The sequence below is a fragment of the Coregonus lavaretus genome, assembly GCF_964263955.1.
Source record: "Coregonus lavaretus genome assembly, chromosome: 20".
In the NCBI taxonomy this organism is placed as follows: Eukaryota; Metazoa; Chordata; class Actinopteri; order Salmoniformes; family Salmonidae; genus Coregonus; species Coregonus lavaretus.
This window is the reverse complement of record NC_140007.1, coordinates 44,301,552-44,323,523: the sequence shown is the minus strand read 5'-3', so window position 1 is coordinate 44,323,523 and position 21,972 is coordinate 44,301,552. Positions and strand designations below refer to the sequence as shown.

General features: G+C 47.9%; 1 protein-coding gene across 1 annotated transcript in view; it reads right to left on the bottom strand.

The window, feature by feature from the left end:
* The window catches only part of LOC311148185 (adenosine receptor A1-like), a gene marked incomplete at both ends in the record, with an annotated part of 36,004 nt that extends 14,632 nt beyond the window's left edge, over nucleotides 1-21,372 (bottom strand). The window contains one exon of the mRNA XM_084185069.1: nucleotides 21,032-21,372. Within this exon, the coding sequence (XP_084041195.1) occupies nucleotides 21,032-21,372 (341 nt within the window). The remainder of the gene's footprint in view (nucleotides 1-21,031) is intronic.
* Between the last annotated feature and the right edge of the window lie 600 nt (nucleotides 21,373-21,972).

The window sequence follows — 21,972 nt, the reverse complement described above, 5'->3', positions numbered from 1 at the left end:
ACTGAGCAAATGTCAAATTGGCTTTTTACAAAATTACCGTACGACAGACCACGTTTTCGCCGTGTACACCCTAATTGACAAACAAACAAAACAAAACAAAGGCAAAGTCTTCTCATGCTTTGTTGATTTCAAAAAAGCTTTTGACTCAATTTGGCATGAGGGTCTGCTATACAAATTGATGGAAGGTGTGGTTGGGGGAAAAACATACGAAGTTATAAAATCCATGTACACAAACAACAAGTGTGCGGTTAAAATTGGCAAAAAACACACACATTTCTTTCCACAGGGCCGTGGGGTGAGACAGGGATTCAGTTTAAGCCCCACCCTCTTCAACATATATATCAACGAATTGGCGAGGGCACTAGAACAGTCTGCAGCACCCGGCCTCACCCTACTAGAATCTGAAGTCAAATGTCTACTGTTTGCTGATGATCTGGTGCTTCTGTCACCATCCAAGGACGGCCTACAGCAGCACTTAAATCTTCTGCACAGATTCTGTCAGACCTGGGCCCTGACAGTAAATCTCAGTAAGACAAAAATAATGGTGTTCCAAAAAAGGTCCAGTTGCCAGGACCACAAATACAAATTCCATTAGACACAGTTGCCCTAGAGCACACAAAAAACTATACATACCTCGGCCTAAACATCAGCGCCACAGGTAACTTCCACAAATCTGTGAACGATCTGAGAGACAAGGCAAGAAGGGCCTTCTATGCCATCAAAAGGAACATACAATTTGACATACCAATTAGAATCTGGCTAAAAATACTTCAATCAGTTATAGAACCCATTGCCCTTTATGGTTGTGAGGTCTGGGGTCCGCTCACCAACCAATAATTCACAAAATGGGACAAACACCAAATTGAGACTCTGGATGCAGAATTCTGCAAAAATATCCTCTGTGTACAACGAAAAACACGAAATAATGCATGCAGAGCAGAATTAGGCCGATACCCGCTAATTATCCAAATCCAGAAAAGAGCCATTAAATTCTATAACCACTTAAAAGGAAGCGATTCCCAAACCTTCCATAACAAAGCCATCACCTACAGAGAGATGAACTTGGAGAAGAGTCCCCTAAGTAAGCTGGTCCTGGGGCTCTGTTCACAAACACAAACAGACCCCACAGAGCCCCGGGTGTCACGCCCTGGCCTATAGAACTCTAGCTAGTTTGGTCAGGGTGTGAATTTCTATGTTTGTATTTCTATGTTTGGCCGGGTGTGGTTCCCAATCAGAGGCAGCGGTCGCTCGTTGTCTCTGATTGGGGATCATACTTAGGCAGCCAGTTTTCCTGCCTGTGTTGTGTGTTTTTGTTGTGTTCCTGTGTTAGGCTTGTGTGTTAGCCTTTGGACCGTCACGGTTAAGTTTTGTTATTTTGGTTACTGTGTCGTGTGTTTATTCTTTAATAAACATGTACGCCTTTCACGCTGCACCTTGGTCCGTCCCGTTCCTTAACGTACGTGACACCAGGACAACAACAACAACACAATTACAGCCCCAGGACAACAACAACAACAACACAATTAGACCCAGCCAAATCATGAGAAAACAAAAAGAGAATTACTTGACACATTGGAAAGAATTAACAAGAAAACAGAGCAAACTAGAATGCTATTTGGCTATAAACAGAGAGTACACAGTGGCAGAATACCTGACCACTGTGACTGACCCAAACTTAAGGAAAGCTTTGACTATGTACAGACTCAGTGAGCATAGCCTTGCTATTGAGAAAGGACCGTAGGCAGACCTGGCTCTCAAGAGAAGACAGGCTATGTGCACACTGCCCACAAAATGAGGTGGAAACTGAGCTGCACTTCCTAACAAAGAATTAGAAAACAAACCCAATTTTGATAAACTCCCTTATCTACTGGGTGAAAAACCACAGTGTGCCATCACAGCAGCAAGATTTGGGACCTGTTGCCACAAGAAAAGGGCAACCAGTGAAGAACAAACACCATTGTAAATACAACCCATATTTATTTATTTTCCCATTTGTACTTTAACTATTTGCACATTGTTACAACACTGTATATAGACATAATATGACATTTGAAATGTCTTTATTCTTTTGGAACTTCTGAGTGTAATGTTTACTGTTAATATTTATTGTTTATTTCACTTTTGTTTACTATCTACTTCACTTGCTTTGGCAATATTAACATACGTTTCCCATGCCAATAAAGCCCTTAAATTGAAATTGAATTGAGAGAGAGAGAGAGAGAGATTGTGTGTGTGTGTCAGTGTATCGGGGTGAGCTGATGACCTGTGTGCTGATGATGACCTGTGTGATGATGACCTGTGTGATGATGACCTGTGTGATGATGATGGATGACCTGTGTGATGATGATGACCTGTGTGATGATGACCTGTGTGATGATGATGACCTGTGTGATGATGACCTGTGTGATGATGACCTGTGTGATGATGATGACCTGTGTGATGATGACCTGTGTGATGATGACCTGTGTGATGATGACCTGTGTGATGATGACCTGTGTGCTGATGACCTGTGTGATGATGATGACCTGTGTGATGATGACCTGTGTGCTGATGACCTGTGTGATGATGACCTGTGTGATGATTGACCTGTGTGCTGATACATTTACATTTACATTTACGTCATTTAGCAGACGCTCTTATCCAGTGCGACTTACAAATTGGTGCATTCACCTTATAGCCAGTGGGATAACCACTTTACAATGTTTTTTTTGTTAGTTTTTTTTTTGGGGGGGGGGGGGTAAGGGGGGGGTAGAAGGATTACTTTATCCTATCCCAGGTATTCCTTAAAGAGGTGGGGTTTCAAGTGTCTCCGGGAGGTGGTGAGTGACTCCGCTGTCCTGGCGTCGTGAGGGAGTTTGTTCCACCATTGGGGTGCCAGAGCAGCGAACAGTTTTGACTGGGCTGAGCGGGAACTGTGCTTCCGCAGAGGTAGGGGGGCCAGCAGGCCAGAGGTGGATGAACGCAATGCCCTCGCTTGAGTGTAGGGACTGATCAGAGCCTAAAGGTACGGAGGTTCCGTTCCCCTCACAGCTCCGTAGGCAAGCACCATGGTCTTGTAGCAGATGTGAGCTTCAACTGGAAGCCAGTGGAGTGTGCAGAGGAGCGGGGTGACGTGAGAGAACTTGGGAAGGTTGAACACCAGACGGGCTGCGGCATTCTGGATGAGTTGTAGGGGTTTAATGGCACAGGCAGGGAGCCCAGCCAACAACGAGTTGCAGTAATCCAGACGGGAGATGACAAGTGCCTGGATTAGGACCTGTGCCGCTTCCTGTGTAAGGCAGGTTCGTACTCTCCGAATGTTGTAGAGCATGAACCTACAGGATCGGGTCACCGCCTTGATGTTAGCGGAGAACGACAGGGTGTTGTCCAGGGTCACGCCAAGGCTCTTCGCACTCTGGGAGGAGGCCACAACGGAGTTGTCAACCGTGATGGCGAGATCATGGAACGGGCAGTCCTTCCCCGGGAGGAAGAGCAGCTCCGTCTTGCCGAGGTTCAGCTTGAGGTGGTGATCCGTCATCCACACTGATAAATCTGCCAGACATGGTTATCAGAAGGGGGAAAGGAGAAGATTAGTTGTGTGTCGTCTGCATAGCAATGATAGGAGAGGCCATGTGAGGATATGACAGAGCCAAGTGACTTGGTGTATAGCGAGAATAGGAGAGGGCCTAGAACTGAGCCCTGGGGGACACCAGTGGTGAGAGCACGTGGTGCGGAGACAGCTTCTCGCCACGCCACTTGGTAGGAGCGACCGGTCAGGTAGGACGCAATCCAAGAGTGAGCCGCGCCGGAGATGCCCAGCTCGGAGAGGGTGGAGAGGAGGATCTGATGGTTCACAGTATCAAAGGCAGCAGACAGGTCTAGAAGGACAAAGGCAGAGGAGAGAGAGTTAGCTTTAGCAGTGCGGAGAGCCTCCGTGACACAGAGAAGAGCAGTCTCAGTTGAATGACCAGTCTTGAAACCTGACTGGTTTGGATCAAGAAGGTCATTCTGAGAGAGATAGCAAGAGAGTTGGCTAAAGACGGCACGCTCAAGAGTTTTGGAGAGAAAAGAAAGAAGGGATACTGGTCTGTAGTTGTTGACATCAGAGGGATCGAGTGTTGGTTTTTTGAGAAGGGGTGCAACTCTCGCTCTCTTGAAGACGGAAGGGACATGGCCAGCGGTCAAGGATGAGTTGACGAGCGAGGTGAGGTAAGGGAGAAGGTCACCGGAGATGGTCTGGAGAAGAGAGGAGGGGATAGGGTCAAGCGGGCAGGTTGTTGGGCAGCCGGCCGTCACAAGTCGAAAGATTTTATCTGGAGAGAGAGGGGAGAAAGAAGTCAAAGCATAGGGTAGGGCAGCGTGAGCAGGACCAGCAGTGTCATTTGACTTAACAAACGAGGATCGGATGTCGTCAACCTTCTTTTCAAAATGGTTGACGAAGTCATCCACAGAGAGGGAGGTGGGGGGGAGGAGGATTCAGCAGGGAGGAGAAGGTGGCAGAGAGCTTCCTAGGGTTAGAGGCAGATGCTTGGAATTTAGAGTGGTAGAAAGTGGCTTTAGCAGCAGAAACAGATGAAGAAAATGTAGAGAGGAGGGAGTGAAAAAATGCCAGGTCCGCAGGGAGTCTAGTTTTCCTCCATTTCCGCTCGGCTGCCCGGAGCCCTGTTCTGTGAGCTCGCAATGAGTCATCAAGCCACGGAGCTGGAGGGGAGGACCGAGCCGGCCGGGAGGATAGGGGACATAGAGAGTCAAAGGATACAGAAAGGGAGGAGAGGAGGGTTGAGGAGGCATAATCAGGAGATTGGAGGGAGAAGGATTGAGCAGAGGGAAGAGATGATAGGATGGAAGAGGAGAGAGTAGCGGGAGAGAGAGAGCGAAGGTTGCGACGGCGCATTACCATCTGAGTAGGTGCAGAGTGAGTAGTGTTGGAGGAGAGCGAGAGAGAAAAGGATACAAAGTAGTGATCGGAGACATGGAGGGGAGTTGCAGTGAGATTAGTAGAAGAACAGCATCTAGTAAAGATGAGGTCAAGCGTATTGCCTGCCTTGTGAGTAGGGGGGGACGGTCAGAGGGTGAGGTCAAAAGAGGAGAGGAGTGGAAAGAAGGAGGCAGAGAGAAATGAGTCAAAGGTAGACGTAGGGAGGTTGAAGTCCCCCAGAACTGTGAGGGGTGAACCATCCTCAGGAAAGGAACTTATCAAGGCGTCAAGCTCATTGATGAACTCTCCAAGGGAACCTGGAGGGCGATAAATGACAAGGATGTTAAGCTTAAATGTGCTAGTGACTGTGACAGCATGGAATTCAAATGAGATAGACTGATGGGTCAGGGGAAAAATAGAGAATGTCCACTTGGGAGAGATGAGGATTCCTGTGCCACCACCCCGCTGACCAGATGCTCTTGGGGTATGCGAGAAAACATGGTCAGATGAGGAGAGAGCAGTAGCAGTAGCAGTGTTTTCAGTGGTAATCCATGTTTCCGTCAGCGCCAAGAAGTCGAGGGACTGGAGGGTAGCATAGGCTGAGATGAACTCTGCCTTGTTGGCAGCAGAACGGCAGTTCCAGAGGCTGCCTGAGACCTGGAACTCCACGTGGGTGGTGCGTGCTGGGACCACCAGGTTAGAGAGGCAGCAGCCACGCGGTGTGAGGCGTTTTGTATGGCCTGTGCGGAGAGGAGAGAACAGGGATAGACAGAGGCATAGTTGACAGGCTACAGAAAATGGCTACAATAATGCAAAGGAGATCGATGAAGACAGTCGGACAGGGACTCACATTACCAGTGTCCATGGCTGCAGGCTATGGTGACTGGCTGCGCTGTTGGCCTTGTGAGCCTAGTGTTGTACAGTAGAGCCTCTTCTACTGTTTCTTTGTAAAATACTAATGTGTAACATATATGTAATGTACAGATATGGTGAACAAATTAGTTTAGAAATAAATATCTGAAAAGAATGATATGCTGCTCTAGCTTTAAACAGAATGCAGATCTGCTGGGCTTTAGTTAGGCCAATTGATTTGATATGAAAGCGTAGTGATAAGTACTGAAACGAACACTAGTGAGTATTGTTCCTAAGAGAGCCTACTAATGGATATAGACTGATAACAGTTCAAACAGCAGCCAGGGAGTGTCTAGTGTGCGCTTAAGATACACACACACTCATGGTCTAGTGTAGATAACGCATATGGTTCCCATAACAACCTGATTGTTTTATAATACAGATTGTTTCTTGTCAAAATGATCCACACTGTGTATTTTTTCCCCCTTGCATAACTCTGTCCATGTGCATACAGTATAATGTAGATAGTGAGAGGTGGTGGGAGTGGCATTTCAACTACCCTCTCTTGAGCTCTATGGACCTGGGTATATTTTACAGGTCTGGTTTAGATTGATGCATTATTTAAGTGATAATGCCAGAGAAGCCGGTGTTTGGAGGATATAATGGCACGGGTGTTGTTAGGCCCGAGACCAAGTCAAACCGTGCCAATATAACGGCTTCGAGGGCGTTATCACTTTTATACAACGGGTTACCAACATATTCAAATAATGATTGACATATTTTCATTACACACGTTATATTGATGAATTTATTCATACTAATTCATCCTTCCACGAGATATAGTCCTGACACAAATCTAGGGTTGCTACGCAAGCCGGCTTGTCGTTCGTTCTACCGGTTCGCTTGCCAGAGACACGACCCAATCGTTGTCTTTTTCTTCTAAATCAATGGACGCGATCCAGTCGTTGGTTCTAAATGTTCCGTTGCCATTATGGCTGACAACGTTCTTTTCCCTTGCTCGCTAGCTAGCCAACTTCGGCTAACACAGTCGCGTCAAACAGTGCAGCCAGAATAACAGCAAAGTAGCCGCATTTGCATTTGTTTAAGCTGTTTTCTAGTGACATTTATTTGGATACATCCAAAACAATCTAATGAGGCGCGAATTTCTCCTGGCATAGAAAATGTGCTCACTCGTCAGGACACTGTTGTTCAGAGGAGCTAGCCATCAACACAGCTAACACAATCATTTCAAACTGAAGCTGGAATGACAGCAAACTGGCTGAGAAAAGCGGCCAAACTGCCTGTCTCGTTCAATACTGTCGGACAGCTGGAGATTGAATTTCAATATTGAAACAATGTTGCAAATGTCGGCAAGGTTTAATACAAATCTCCGTTGTTGAAAACCAAATGCTAGTCTGAAATACATGGGAGAAAATGTCCAGATGCTTTTTACAGTGGAGATCAAGTTGAGAAACTGTCTGGCTGGGCTGAGACAATGGAGATCAAGTTGAGAAACTGTCTGGCTGGGCTGAGACAATGGAGATCATGTTGAGAAACTGTCTGGCTGGGCTGAGACAGTGGAGATCAAGTTGAGAAACTGTCTGGCTGGGCTGAGACAATGGAGATCAAGTTGAGAAACTGTCTGGCTGGGCTGAGACAGTGGAGATCAAGTTGAGAAACTGTCTGGCTGGGCTGAGACAGTGGAGATCAAGTTGAGAAACTGTCTGGCTGGGCTGAGACAATGGAGATCAAGTTGAGAAACTGTCTGGCTGGGCTGAGACAGTGGAGATCAAGTTGAGAAACTGTCTGGCTGGGCTGAGACAGTGGAGATCAAGTTGAGAAACTGTCTGGCTGGGCTGAGACAATGGAGATCAAGTTGAGAAACTGTCTGGCTGGGCTGAGACAGTGGAGATCAAGTTGAGAAACTGTCTGGCTGGGCTGAGACAGTGGAGATCAAGTTGAGAAACTGTCTGGCTGGGCTGAGACAGTGGAGATCAAGTTGAGAAACTGTCTGGCTGGGCTGAGACAGTGGAGATCAAGTTGAGAAACTGTCTGGCTGAGCTGAGACAGTGGAGATCAAAGTTGAGAAACTGTCTGGCTGGGCTGAGACAGTGGAGATCAAAGTTGAGAAACTGTCTGGCTGGGCTGAGACAGTGGATTGCGCAGTCAGATGTAACATTGAATAAGCATTTCAATGTAATAGCCTCAGCCGGTGGTAACATGTGGAATAGACACCGGGTGGAACGTGGTTTTAAGCGATCAGCATCCAGGATTAGACCCACCAGGGTATATTACATGTCTGATGATGATGATGATGATGATGATGATGATTATATGATGTAATCCAGGGTTTTTTCTGGATCAAAAAGAGGTATAGTTGTGGCAATGGGCGCTACTGATTTTTAGAAAAGAAAATGATAACCCCATCTTGATAACCCATGTTTTGCCAATTTCCTGCAATTCTACAAATGTATCCATGGAGCTGAGAGAACGTTTTGCTGTTTAATTAAATCCTATTAGATGTTAAGTCCCCAATTTAGGGGACTTTGAGCGGTTCTGGACTGGTTCTGACTGACATTTTGGTGTACAAAGCGCTTTGTGAACATTGCAGGGTCCAGTGTCTCAGGGTAGCATAGGCTGAGATTAACTCTGCCTTGTTGGCCGCAGGACGGGGATGAGCCAGCATGCCGGGGATGAGTCAGCATGCCGGGATGAGTGGTAGTAGTGGTGTGCAGATGTGGGTGGGCATCTATTTTAATAATCCATTGAGGAGATACACCATCAAAAATAAATCCATTATTAATTAATTTAGACAGGTCCTAAGAAACATTATAAGACTAAAATGTATTTTCTAAATAATAGAATAGCATAATTTGAGTTGAATTAGGCCTATATGTTATGGGTCTGTGCAGCCTGGCTGCGCCATACAAATGAAAGCAATAGTTGGTTATTTTGTTCATTAACCTCTACGGGATCGGTGTCCCATATACGGGATGGTTGAGCTAACGTGCGCTAATGTGATTAGCAGGACTGTTGTAAGTAACAGCAAACTTTCCAGGACATAGACATGTCTTATATGGGCAGAAAGCTTAAATTCTTGTTAATCTAACTGCACTGTCCAATTTACAGTAGCTATTACAGTGAAAAAATACCATGCTATTGTTTGAGGAGAGTGCACAACAACAAAACAATTATCACGGCAATTGGTTTGATACATTCACCTCTGAAGGTAAATAATGTACTTACATTCAGTAATCTTGCTCTGATTTGTCATCCTGAGGGTCCCAATGATCCATTCCTGGGAGTGTGTAAACTTACATTTTGTATTACCATATCATTTGTGTATGTTCTCTATAGTTATGTACTACTCAATTGACCAATTCGGCACATTTGGGCAGACTTGATACAAAATAGTTCAGTATTGCAATGCTTCGCTGGATCAATCTGAGACTTTGCACACACACTGCTTCCATCTAGTGGCCAGAATCTAGATTGCGCCTAAACTGCAATATTATATTGTAGCCTTTCTCTTGCATTTGAAAGATGATGGAAGAAAACAAAAAATAGAAAACACATGTTTTTTTGTTTGTATTATCTATTACCAGATCGAATGTGTTATATTCTCCTACATTAATTTCACATTTCCACAAACCTCAAAATGTTTCCTTTCAAATGGTATCAAGAATATGCATATCCTTGCTTCAGGTCCTGAGCTACAGGCAGTTAGATTTGGTTATGTCATTTTAGGCGGACATTTAAAAAAAAGGGTCCGATCCTTGAGGTTAAACAGACAAGACACACTTACCCGATCACAGTCAACACACATAAATAGTAAGAATATAATGGAAAAATACAGAATAAAATACAACAAATATTTTTCCCACAAAACTTGTCACAGTGTCCCATGCTTTTTTGAGCCACGTTTAATCTCTTTCCTACCCTCACTCCACTTTGTTAGGGAGCAGGCATAGGGTCTGATCTTCATCATGATACCGATAGAAAATAATAGCAATCTTTATTTTCAAAAGCATGTGAGTCTCATGTTCATATCTCACAACCTACGGGGGCTTTTGGAGTTGCCCATTTGCGATTTAGCAAAATAATAGGCCTACTCTTGATTTAGGCTACCTTATTGCATGCTAAATGTTTCTGATCAGTGATAGATGAGCAAACGAATAGATGAGCTCTACTGCCTCCACGTATTTGCCCAGCCAGAAACAGAATGGCCTCTACAGACAGAGATTCAGTGAAACAAAATCACATTGATTTATTAACAGTCAGTGAAGTCACAGGCTTTTGGTCGGGAGTAGGCCTGGGCTACTGTCACCATCGTTTATAGACGGGACGGACCAAGGCGCAGCGTGATAAGCATACATGTTTATTTAAACGAATAAACAAAACAAACAAAAACAACAAACGAAACGTGAAGTCCAAGGTAGCATACAAACAACATACCTTACACGGAACAAGATCCCACAACCCACTAGTGCCAATAGGCTGCCTAAGTATGGTCCCCAATCAGAGACAACGAGCTACAGCTGCCTCTGATTGGGAACCACACCGGCCAACATAGATCTACACATACTAGATCTAAACATAGAAAATCAACATAGCAAAACACAACACAGAAAATATACACCCTGACTCAACAAATACGAGTCCCTTGAGTCAGGGCGTGACAGTACCTCCCCCCAAAGGTGCGGACTCCGACCGCGCCACATAAACATTACAGGGTAGGGGCCGGGTGGGCATTCCGCCTCGGAGGCGGATCCGGCTCCGGGCTTGACCACCACTTACTCTCCACCTCCCTGTTGCGCCCCTGGTCTGGTCTGGACCTCGGCGCGCTGCTTCCCCTCTCCTTCCTCCCACGACGTACCAAGGCCTGTCTGGACCCTGGTGTGGGAGACCCCGAACCTGTAGAGGGGCTGACATCTGGGTCTGGACTGGAACCGCTGACTGAAGCTGGACCCGACAATGGTGGATCGAACTGCTCTGGCTCCGGAGTGGAGCCGCTGACCGGAGCTGGATCAGGCACCGGTGGAGCGGACTGCTCTGGCTCCGGAGTGGAGCGGCTGACCGGTGCCGGACCAGGCACCGGTGGAACAGGCACGGGCCGAGCCGGACTGGACACACGAACCACTGGCTTGGTGCGGGGAGCAGGAACGGACCGGACCGGGCTGATGACGTGCAACACTGGCCTGGTGCGGGGAGCAGGAACAGGCCGGGCCAAGCTGGCGACGCGCACCACTGGCTTGGTGCGAGGGGCAGGAACAGGCCGGGCCGGGATGGCGACGCGCACCACTGGCTTGGTGCGAGGGACAGGAACAGGCCGGACCGGGCTGGCGACGCGCACCACTGGCTTGGTGCAAGGGGCAGAAACAGGCCGGGCCGGGCTGGCGACGCGCACCACTGGCTTGGTGCGAGGGACAGGAACAGGCCGGACCGGGCTGGCGACGCGCACCACTGGTTTGGTGCGAGGGGCAGGAACGGGCCGGGCCGGGCTGGCGACGCGCACCACTGGCTTGATGCGATGAGCAGGAATGGGCCGGACCGTACTGGGAACACACACCACTGGCTTAGTGCAGGGAGCAAGAACGGGTCGGGCCGTACTGGGAACATGCACCATTGGCTTGGTGCGGGGAGCAGGAACAGGCCGGACCGGGCTGGCGACGCGCACCACTGGCTTGGTGCGAGGGGCAGGAACAGGCCGGGCCGGGATGGCGACGCGCACCACTGGCTTGGTGCGAGGGACAGGAACAGGCCGGACCGGGCTGGCGACGCGCACCACTGGCTTGGTGCAAGGGGCAGAAACAGGCCGGGCCGGGCTGGCGACGCGCACCACTGGCTTGGTGCGAGGGACAGGAACAGGCCGGACCGGGCTGGCGACGCGCACCACTGGTTTGCGCGAGGGGCAGGAACGGGCCGGGCCGGGCTGGTGACGCGCACCACTGGCTTGATGCGATGAGCAGGAACAGGCCGGACCGTACTGGGAACACACACCACTGGCTTAGTGCAGGGAGCAAGAACGGGTCGGGCCGTACTGGGAACATGCACCATTGGCTTGGTGCGGGGAGCAGGAACAGGCCGGACCGGGCTGGCGACGCGCACCACTGGCTTGGTGCGAGGGGCAGGAACAGGCCGGACCGGGCTGGCGACGCGCACCACTGGCTTGATGCCAGGAGCAGGAATGGGTCGGGCCGTACTGGGAACACACGCACCACTGGCTTGGTGCGGGGAGCAGGAACAGGCCGGACCGAGCTGGCGACGCGCACCACTGGCTTGGTGCGAGGGACAGGAACAGGCCGGACCGGGCTGGCGACGCGCACCACTGGCTTGATGCCAGGAGCAGGAATGGGTCGGGCCGTACTGGGAACACGCACAACTGGCTTGGTGCGGGGAGCAGGAACAGGCCAGACCGGGCTGGCGACGCGCACCACTGGCTTGGTGCGAGAGCCAGGAACAGGCCGGACCGGGCTGGCGACGCGCACCACTGGCTTGGTGCAAGGGACAGGAACAGGCCGGACCGGGCTGGCGACGCGCACCACTGGCTTGGTGCGAGGGACAGGAACAGGCCGGACCGGGCTGGCGACGCGCACCACTGGCTTGGTGCGAGGGACAGGAACAGGCCGGACCGGGCTGGCGACGCGCACCACTGGCTTGGTGCGAGGGACAGGAACAGGCCGGACCGGGCTGGCGACGCGCACCACTGGCTTAATGCCAGGAGCAGGAATGGGTCGGGCCGTACTGGGAACACGCACAACTGGCTTGGTGCGGGGAGCAGGAACAGGCCAGACCGGGCTGGCGACGCGCACCACTGGCTTGGTGCGAGAGCCAGGAACAGGCCGGACCGGGCTGGCGACGCGCACCACTGGCTTGGTGCAAGGGACAGGAACAGGCCGGACCGGGCTGGCGACGCGCACCCCTGGCTTGGTGCGAGGGACAGGAACAGGCCGGACCGGGCTGGCGACGCGCACCACTGGCTTGGTGCGAGGGACAGGAACAGGCCGGACCGGGCTGGCGACGCGCACCACTGGCTTGGTGCTAGAGCCAGGAACAGGCCGGACCGGGCTGGCGACGCGCACCACTGGCTTGGTGCAAGGGACAGGAACAGGCCGGACCGGGCTGGCGACGCGCACCACTGGCTTGGTGCGAGGGACAGGAACAGGCCGGACCGGGCTGGCGACGCGCACCACTGGCTTGGTGCGAGGGACAGGAACAGGCCGGACCGGGCTGGCGACGCACACCACTGGCTTGGTGCGAGGGGCAGGAACAGACCGGGCCGGGCTGGCGACGCGCACCACTGGCTTGGTGCGAGGGACAGGAACAGGCCGGACCGGGCTGGCGATGCGCACCACTGGTTTGGTGCGAGGAGCGGGACTGGGTTCCTTTATTAACCCCCGCTCCTTCTGCTGCCTAACCAGCTCCTCTCGCCGTGCCTCTACTCTTTCCTTCTCCCTTTTAGCCTCCAGTAGCGCCTCCCTCTGACCTAATAACTCCTGCTCTCTCTGAACCACTAGCCCCGTAACCTGGTGGCCTCCTCTCCTAACCTGCAGATCCGCCCTGTCGCTGCCTCCTGCTGCCTCGTCGTCCACACCGTGTGCCCCCCCCCCAAACATTTTCTTGGGGTTGCCTCTCGTGTCTCCGTCGTCGGCACGGTTGGCGCCGTTTCTCCTCTCCTGCCTGGGCATTTACCTTCGCCCATGGCCCTTTCCCCGCGAATATCTCCTCCCATGACCACCATTTGCCCACCTGTGACATCGCTATACGCTCTTCCTGGGCATGCTGCTTGGTCCTCGTTTGGTGGGATCTTCTGCCATGATCGTTTATAGACGGGACGGACCAAGGCGCAGCGTGATAAGCATACATGTTTATTTAAACGAATAAACACACGACAAAACAACAAACGAAACGTGAAGTCCTAGGTAGCATACAAACAACATACCTTACACGGAACAAGATCCCACAACCCACTAGTGCCAATAGGCTGCCTAAGTATGGTCCCCAATCAGAGACAACGAGCTACAGCTGCCTCTGATTGGGAACCACACAGGCCAACATAGATCTACACATACTAGATCTAAACATAGAACATTGACATAGCAAAACACAACACAGAAAATACACACCCTGACTCAACAAATACGAGTCCCTTGAGTCAGGGCGTGACAGCTACTAAACGACCGCGAGTATAGAGCCAAATAATTAACTTGTTAAACTACATAACATGGCAAAATTGTTCTACTAACTGAGCCGACTCAACAAGATGACCATGAGCAGTACTCACCTGAACTTAGCTAACATTTCCACAGCCTAATTGTAGACTAACCAATATACAAACGAAGATTCAGTGAAAACAAAAATCCGACATTGATTGATTTATCAAGACGAGTCCCCACGCTTGTCTCAAAGCAGCGCGATGGCGCTGTCCCAATCAAAACGGTGCTGAAATGATCAATTAGTTGACCACAAGCGGGTAGGCTATTGCTTCACATTTTTTTTACAAGAATTGGATGACTTGGTAGTTTCAGTAAGTAACAATTTGATACATGCCTTCAATTGCATTAGCCTTCTTTATTCTAGTCATTCAGTGATATTTATTCCCACAGTAATTCTTTATAACCATCCAGTTATGGTATGGTTAAGAAAACAGTGCATGCTTAGTTGTGGGCTATGCGAAGAGATGGGGCGAAGTGAAATGCCTTGCAAAGTTTACAACTGCCAGGAGGATGGTAACAGGGCTCTGCCTAGCAACCATCAAGAGTTTAAGAGCGCAGTGCTTGCCAAAGCTGCCTCAGCATTGCGGCTGTGTTTCATGCTAAAAGGAGCTTCATGGTCAATCCGACGTCTGCGTTGGCAGTGCAGTATTTATGGTGATACGGTCTGCAGAAGTCAGGGAATTCATACTTCTTGCTCTTTGCTGAGCAGAGTCGAGTGGTTGTGAAGAAAGTTGTCAAGGAAGTGAGCTTGTGTTTATACAGGACCTCCCGCCCTCACCTACCATCAACCAATCATGTCAATGGGGAGCTATACAGAGCTATAAGGAGCCCTCCACATTGTTACAAAATTTGGGCGGTGCACGGTGATGCGGTAAGGAGCTCAATCTGGCCTCTGCGGTGCCTCCGGAGGATCCGCAAATTAGTCACACCATCCATATGATGCCTCCGCCCACATTTTTCGGATCAAGCATAAATTGGCTTTAAGCCTAATGCTGCGTTTAGATGTTTAGATGGCACAAGGTTAACGGTAGACAGCAAACCGGATGTCATTGTTTTCAATGAGAGAACGAGTAAATGCTGTTGAGGCTGGCGGTGAATGCCTTCAGCCGCCACAGTAGACGGGGCTTGCCGCCAAACTTCAAATATTTAAACTTTTGGTCAGCATTGTTTTCTACCAGATGTTGATTTGCACTGTTTGTTTACTAAAATCAGCATAGCAACGCATAGCATCCCGCTGGCTTGCTTTTGCCTTCACCATCTTTCTTGTTTTCTTGTCCCGCTATGCCAACTGGTATGACGGTTTTTGCGTCCCTCGTCTAAATGCAGCATTAGGCAGAACTTTACCTAAATGATTACTTGGTCGTTTGGCAGAAATACAAGTTTCGGCTTTGATACCGGCAATAACTTTCAGATACACTATATATAGAAAAGTATGTGGACACCCCTTGAAATTAGTGGATTCGGCTAATTCAGCCACACTCGTTGCTGACAGGTGTATAAAATCTAGCACACAGCCACCCATGCAATCTCCATAGACAAACATTGGGAGTAGAATGGCCTTACTGAATAGCTCAGTGACTTTCAATGTGGCACCTTCATAGGATGCCACCTTTTCAACAAGTAAATTCGTAAATTTCTGCCCTGCTAGAGCTGCCCCGGTCAACTGTAAGTGTTGTTATTGTGAAGTGAAAACGTCTAGGAGCAAAATGTCGCAGCCGCGAAGTTGTAGGCCACACAAGCTCACAGAATGGGACCACCGAGTGCTGAAGCGCGTAGCGCATAAAAGTCGTCTGTCCTCGGTTGAAACATTCCAAACTGCCTCTGGAAGCAACGTCAGCACAAGAACTGTTCATCGGGAGCTTCATGAAATAGGTTTCCATGGCCGAGCAGCCACCACAAGCCTAAGATCACCATATGCAATGCCAAGCATCGGCTAGAGTGGTGTAAAGCTCGCCGCCATTGGAATCTGGAGCAGTGGAAATGCGTTCCCTGGAGTGATGAATCACGCTTCACCATCTGGCACTGACGGACTAATCTGGGTTTGGCAGATGCCAGGAGAACGCTACCTGCCCCAATGCATAGTGCCAACTGTAAAGTTTGGTGGAGGAGGAATAATGGTCTGGGGCTGTTTTTCATGGTTCGGGCTAGGCCCCTTAGTTCCAGTGAAGGGAAATCTTAAAGCTACAGCATACAATGACATTCTAGACGATTCTGTGCTTCCAACTTTATGGCAACAGTTTGGGGAAGGAACCTTTCCTATTTCAGCATGACAATGCCCCCGTGCACAAAGCGATGTCCATACAGAAATGGTTTGTTGAGATCGGTGTGGAAGAACTTGCACAGAGCACTGACCTCAACCACATCGAACACCTTTGGGATAAATTGGAACGCCGACTGCGAGCCAGGCCTAATCGCCCAACATCAGTGCCCGACCTCACCAATGCTCTTGTGGCTGAATAGAAGCAAGTCCCCGCAGCAATGTTCCAACATCTAGTGGAAAGCCTTCCCAGAAGGGTGGAGGCTGTTATAGCAGCAAAGGGGGGACCAACTCCATATTAATGGGCATGATTTTGGGATGAGATATTGGAGGAGCACGTGTCCACATACTTTTGGCCATGTAGTGTAGGTGACCAGTTGATCTCCCGTTAGCCTCAGCTTTTGGTCATGTAGTGAAAAGGAGGAAATAAAGTTGGCGGGAAAAACGTCTTAGTATGAAAGGGATATTATAGTGCCAGAAAGCCCCATCTGTCTACTTACCCCTACCAGTCTGTCAGCTGACTCGAAGTGTCAGGTTTCACAACAACATTTGCATAGGGAGTGGCATGTAACATTTTCTGGCCAATCCAGACGAAGAATCGATTTGTGAGAGGCGGAGCCCATTCTGGGAGATGGCATATTAAAGGTGACAGGCTAGCGAATCCAGCAAACTTGGTTTCATCTCGCTGTGATATTCTCAGCCGGATTTTGACCTCACGACATGAGAAAAATACTGAGTAATTTTGTAGAACGACCACTTTCTCTTGGTGTCTGTGCATTGGTAGAAAATATGAAATGGGGCCAAATTTGTACTCTCACTAAATATGATCATATTTATTTTACAGTTATAAGAAATGTGAAATCTTTATAGCAAGTCATTTATAATTTGATTGTTTTTTAGACAGCCTTTCAGTCATTTCAGTCCCTATTCCCCCATTTTTGTTGAACAGGAAAACAAATCATATATGATTGTTTATATTTTCATAATATTTGTACTATGTACTTGAGCTTGAGTCCTCAAAAGTGAGTATTTTCACCTGAAAGGTGGGTTCCAGACCTTTCTAGAACTATGCAGCATTACTAGTTATTGTTTATGGGCAGCTCATGAAAAATAATTACTTTTGGGTATGTCTTTTAGGCGGAAATATTCATTTTTCCATAACATTGAAAAAGCAAATTTCCTGCAATTCTACACATTTTGCCATGGAGCTGAGAGAAAAGGTTTCTGCTTCAAAGCTTATTTCCTGCGATTCTATGTATTTTGTCATGGCCAATGCAGTGTTCTTTTGTTCAAACATAATAACAAAAGCCATACTGCTAAATTCATTGTTTTTAGAATTTTCTATTTATTTTGGTGATTGTTAGTTCTCAAAGTTTATATTATGTAAAATATATAGGCCCATTATCTTTTCCACATACTTTATATCTGGTTTTACTCAAGTTTACACTGAAAGTGTTTTTCCATTCTGAAAATATTTTTTTATTTTTTTTTATTACACTGTTTGGACTACGGTGTCCCCAAAAAGGCTGCCCGTCCAAGGATTACAATGGCAGAAAAATCGCTGTAAAATCCAGAATTCAATTGTAATCCAATATTGGTGTCCATTCTTCATACAGAACAACTACTGTACAATCAAGGAATCATTGATTGATTTATAATTGTAAATAGTTGAATTATAGCTGATAGTACACTGCTAGCTACTACATTTGAAGTGTTATTTTCTGTAGAAGTGTTAAAGGTGTTGTGAAAGAGGCGATGACAGGTGTGAGTGTGAGCTCACTGAGAACTTGAGAAGGTTTAATAATAGACAAAGGAATCAAAGAGTCAATAATGAGATTCAGCTATACCACTGCCAGGAAAAGACAAGTGCATGACAAATTCTCAATCTCTCCTTCTCTCTCTCATGACAAATTCCCAACCTCTCTATCTCTCTCTCTCATGACAAATGAACCATTCACAATCTCTCTCCCAAGTCAAAGTGACTTCGTTAAAAAAGGATTAAAAGCAAGTCGATCAAACGGAGAATGGAAAAACACCCTTCTGCTACTTGGCTTCTCTTCTCCCACATTCTCTCCACCTCAGTCTCCTTCTGCTTCTCCTCAGCAGCAGAGCCCCAAGCCTTTTGTTTCACCCTGAACATGGCAGCACTAGTTTGGCAGCACTAGTACATGCAGCACTAGTACATGCAACACTAGTACATGCAACACTAGTACATGCAGCACTAGTACATGCAGCACTAGTACATGCAGCACTAGTACATGCAGCACTAGTACATGCAGCACTAGTACATGCAGCACTAGTACATGCAGCACTAGTACATGCAACACTAGTACATGCAACACTAGTACATGCAGCACTAGTACATGCAGCACTAGTACATGCAGCACTAGTACATGCAACACTAGTACATGCAACACTAGTACATGCAGCACTAGTACATGCAGCACTAGTACATGCAACACTAGTACATGCAACACTAGTACATGCAACACTAGTACATGCAACACTAGTACATGCAACACTAGTACATGCAACACTAGTACATGCAGCAATAGTACATGCAACACTAGTACATGCAGCACTAGTACATGCAACACTAGTACATGCAACACTAGTACATGCAGCACTAGTACATGCAGCACTAGTACATGCAACACTAGTACATGCAGCACTAGTACATGCAACACTAGTACATGCAACACTAGTACATGCAGCACTAGTACATGCAGCACTAGTACATGCAACACTAGTACATGCAACACTAGTACATGCAACACTAGTACATGCAGCACTAGTACATGCAGCACTAGTACATGCAACACTAGTACATGCAGCAATAGTACATGCAACACTAGTACATGCAGCACTAGTACATGCAACACTAGTACATGCAACACTAGTACATGCAGCACTAGTACATGCAGCACTAGTACATGCAACACTAGTACATGCAACACTAGTACATGCAACACTAGTACATGCAGCACTAGTACATGCAGCACTAGTACATGCAACACTAGTACATGCAACACTAGTACATGCAGCACTAGTTATGCAGCACTAGTACATGCAACACTAGTACATGCAACACTAGTACATGCAACACTAGTACATGCAACACTAGCACATGCAACACTAGTACATGCAACACTAGGACATGCAACACTAGTACATGCAACATTAGTACATGCAACACCAGAGGCTGATACATTCAATATGCATTACTAAAACTGTCATTTCTGTCACTGTCACAGAATCACTCAATTCCACTGAAACATAAACCAATATCCTAATCTTTCAAAAAAGAAAGGGTGATGGCATCTCCCAAAAAGACTGAAATAATAAAATAATTGTTGAATGCATAGGTGCTCTTTGACTAATTAAATAGGCTGACGTGTTTTGACCTCAACAGTATCCTCTGCTGTATTCTCCTCTAATTCTCCTTTGAATAAGTTCCCTAGAAAATGGTCAAGTACTGTAGGTTGAACAGCAAAAAGCAGCACATTGGCAGCAGAGAAGGAGTAAAACAGACAGAGATGTGATTTTCTCCACTCTTTCACACAGTGATGACTTGTTAGTCTCTCATCCTTCCTTCACTGCATTCCTGAGGACATAACAGCTAATTAGAGCTGCTTGTATCAGCTCTGCTATGGTAAGCTGTCAGTGTGTGTGTGTCTTCATTTGTGTACATGTCTTTCTGTGTGTTTGTGTTAAGCTGTCATGTTAATACCAGCATGTCCGACCCCCTCCCGTCGCCATGCCTACAGGGGTCTGGCAGTGAGGATGTAGGCATCCTAATGAAATGAACCGAAAGGTGTTATGATGACCACAATGACATCACCTCGTAATCAGATCTTCCTCCTCCGCCTCTTCATCATCATCATCATCATTACACCCTCTTCATCACCTCATCCTCCACACCACCTTCTCCTCCTCACCATCATCATTACATCCTCTTCATCACCTCCTCCTCATCACCTCCTTCTCCTCCTGATCATCATTACACCCTCTTCATCACCTCATCCTCCACACCACCTTCTCCTCCTCACAATCATCATTACACCCTCTTCATCACCTCCTCCTCATCACCTCCTTCTCCTCCTGATCATCATTACACCCTCTTCATCACCTCCTCCTCATCACCTCCTTCTCCTCCTGATCATCATTACACCCTCTTCATCACCTCATCCTCCACACCACCTTCTCCTCCTCACCATCATCATTACACCCTCTTCATCACCTCCTCCTCATCACCTCCTTCTCCTCCTGATCATCATTGCACCCTCTTCATCACCTCATCCTCCACACCACCTTCTCCTCCTCACCATCATCATTACACCCTCTTCATCACCTCCTCCTCATCACCTCCTTCTCCTCCTGATCATCATTACACCCTCTTCATCACCTCCTCCTCATCACCTCCTTCTCCTCCTGATCATCATTACACCCTCTTCATCACCTCATCCTCCACACCACCTTCTCCTCCTCACCATCATCATTACACCATCTTCATCACCTCCTCCTCATCACCTCCTTCTCCTCCTGATCATCATTACACCCTCTTCATCACCTCCTCCTCATCACCTCCTTCTCCTCCTGATCATCATTACACCCTCTTCATCACCTCCTCCTCATCACCCCCTTCTTCCCCTCACCCTCATCCTCCTCCTCATCATCACCTTCTCCTTTTATCATCATCATCACCCTCATCATCATCCTCCTCAGTAGTGCATTTTATCCACCTGCATAGTCAGAATATAACTGGATGGTCAGTGTACGTATAAGACATGATGAGCTGGTTTTGTTTACCTGGTTGGAATCTTGACCCTGAGATAGCGGTCAATCGCAATGGCCAGGAGGGCTAGGATGGAACTTTGCGTCAGCACCAGCACCGTGCACGCGACCATCAGGCAGCTGTAGAAGTGAGTTTGGAGTCCGATGCTGATAGTTATCGCCAAGGGGATGACCATGGCTCCCACTGCGATATCCGCCAGTGCCAGAGAAACGATGAAACAGAATGTTGTGTCTCTCAACGACTTGTTAATTTTCACTGCCCAGACCACCATCACATTACCCAGGACAGAGAAGACGGCAATCACCACCTCCATGCCGATGTAGAGCGCCTGGGCTGGGGCGAGTGCTTCAGGCATCCTTACAGACTATTATAGGTCCACATGAGAGAGAACTAGGTATTATTCCAACAAAAGCAGGCTTGGAAAGCCTACAAAACAATAATTTAATTAGGGTTACACTCCTATTAGTCCAAGTGCGTTATGCGTTATACAGTGGCAACATCACTTGGATTATTCTATTTCCACCATACTGAAGTTCTGATACACATCCAGTTTGTGAAACGATTTAGCATCATATGGACCTCAAAAAGCAAAAATAGGAATGAATAGTTAGACCTATTCTTTGAAGACCTAGTAGACTAGTAGTCCCGAGGTTATTGTCACGCGCTGCTGATCCTGTCCTCGTTCAACACCCTGTTCCACCACTTCGCTGGATCCACCTGCGCTCGGGGAAGGGACCTTGCTTGCCCGGTATTGTTGTATTGTTTATTATTTACCCCCTATAATCACTTCAACATCTTATCTTATTTTATCCACGGTTTCTCGGTTACCAGTTGAAAAGCAGGTCGTATAAAAAAATCAGCCATGGATAGTAATTTAGTGGACGAAACAGGACGGTCTCCCTGCTGTGGTAGGCGGCGGCTTAAATCGTACGCAACCGGGGCGCCCGTGCTCGTG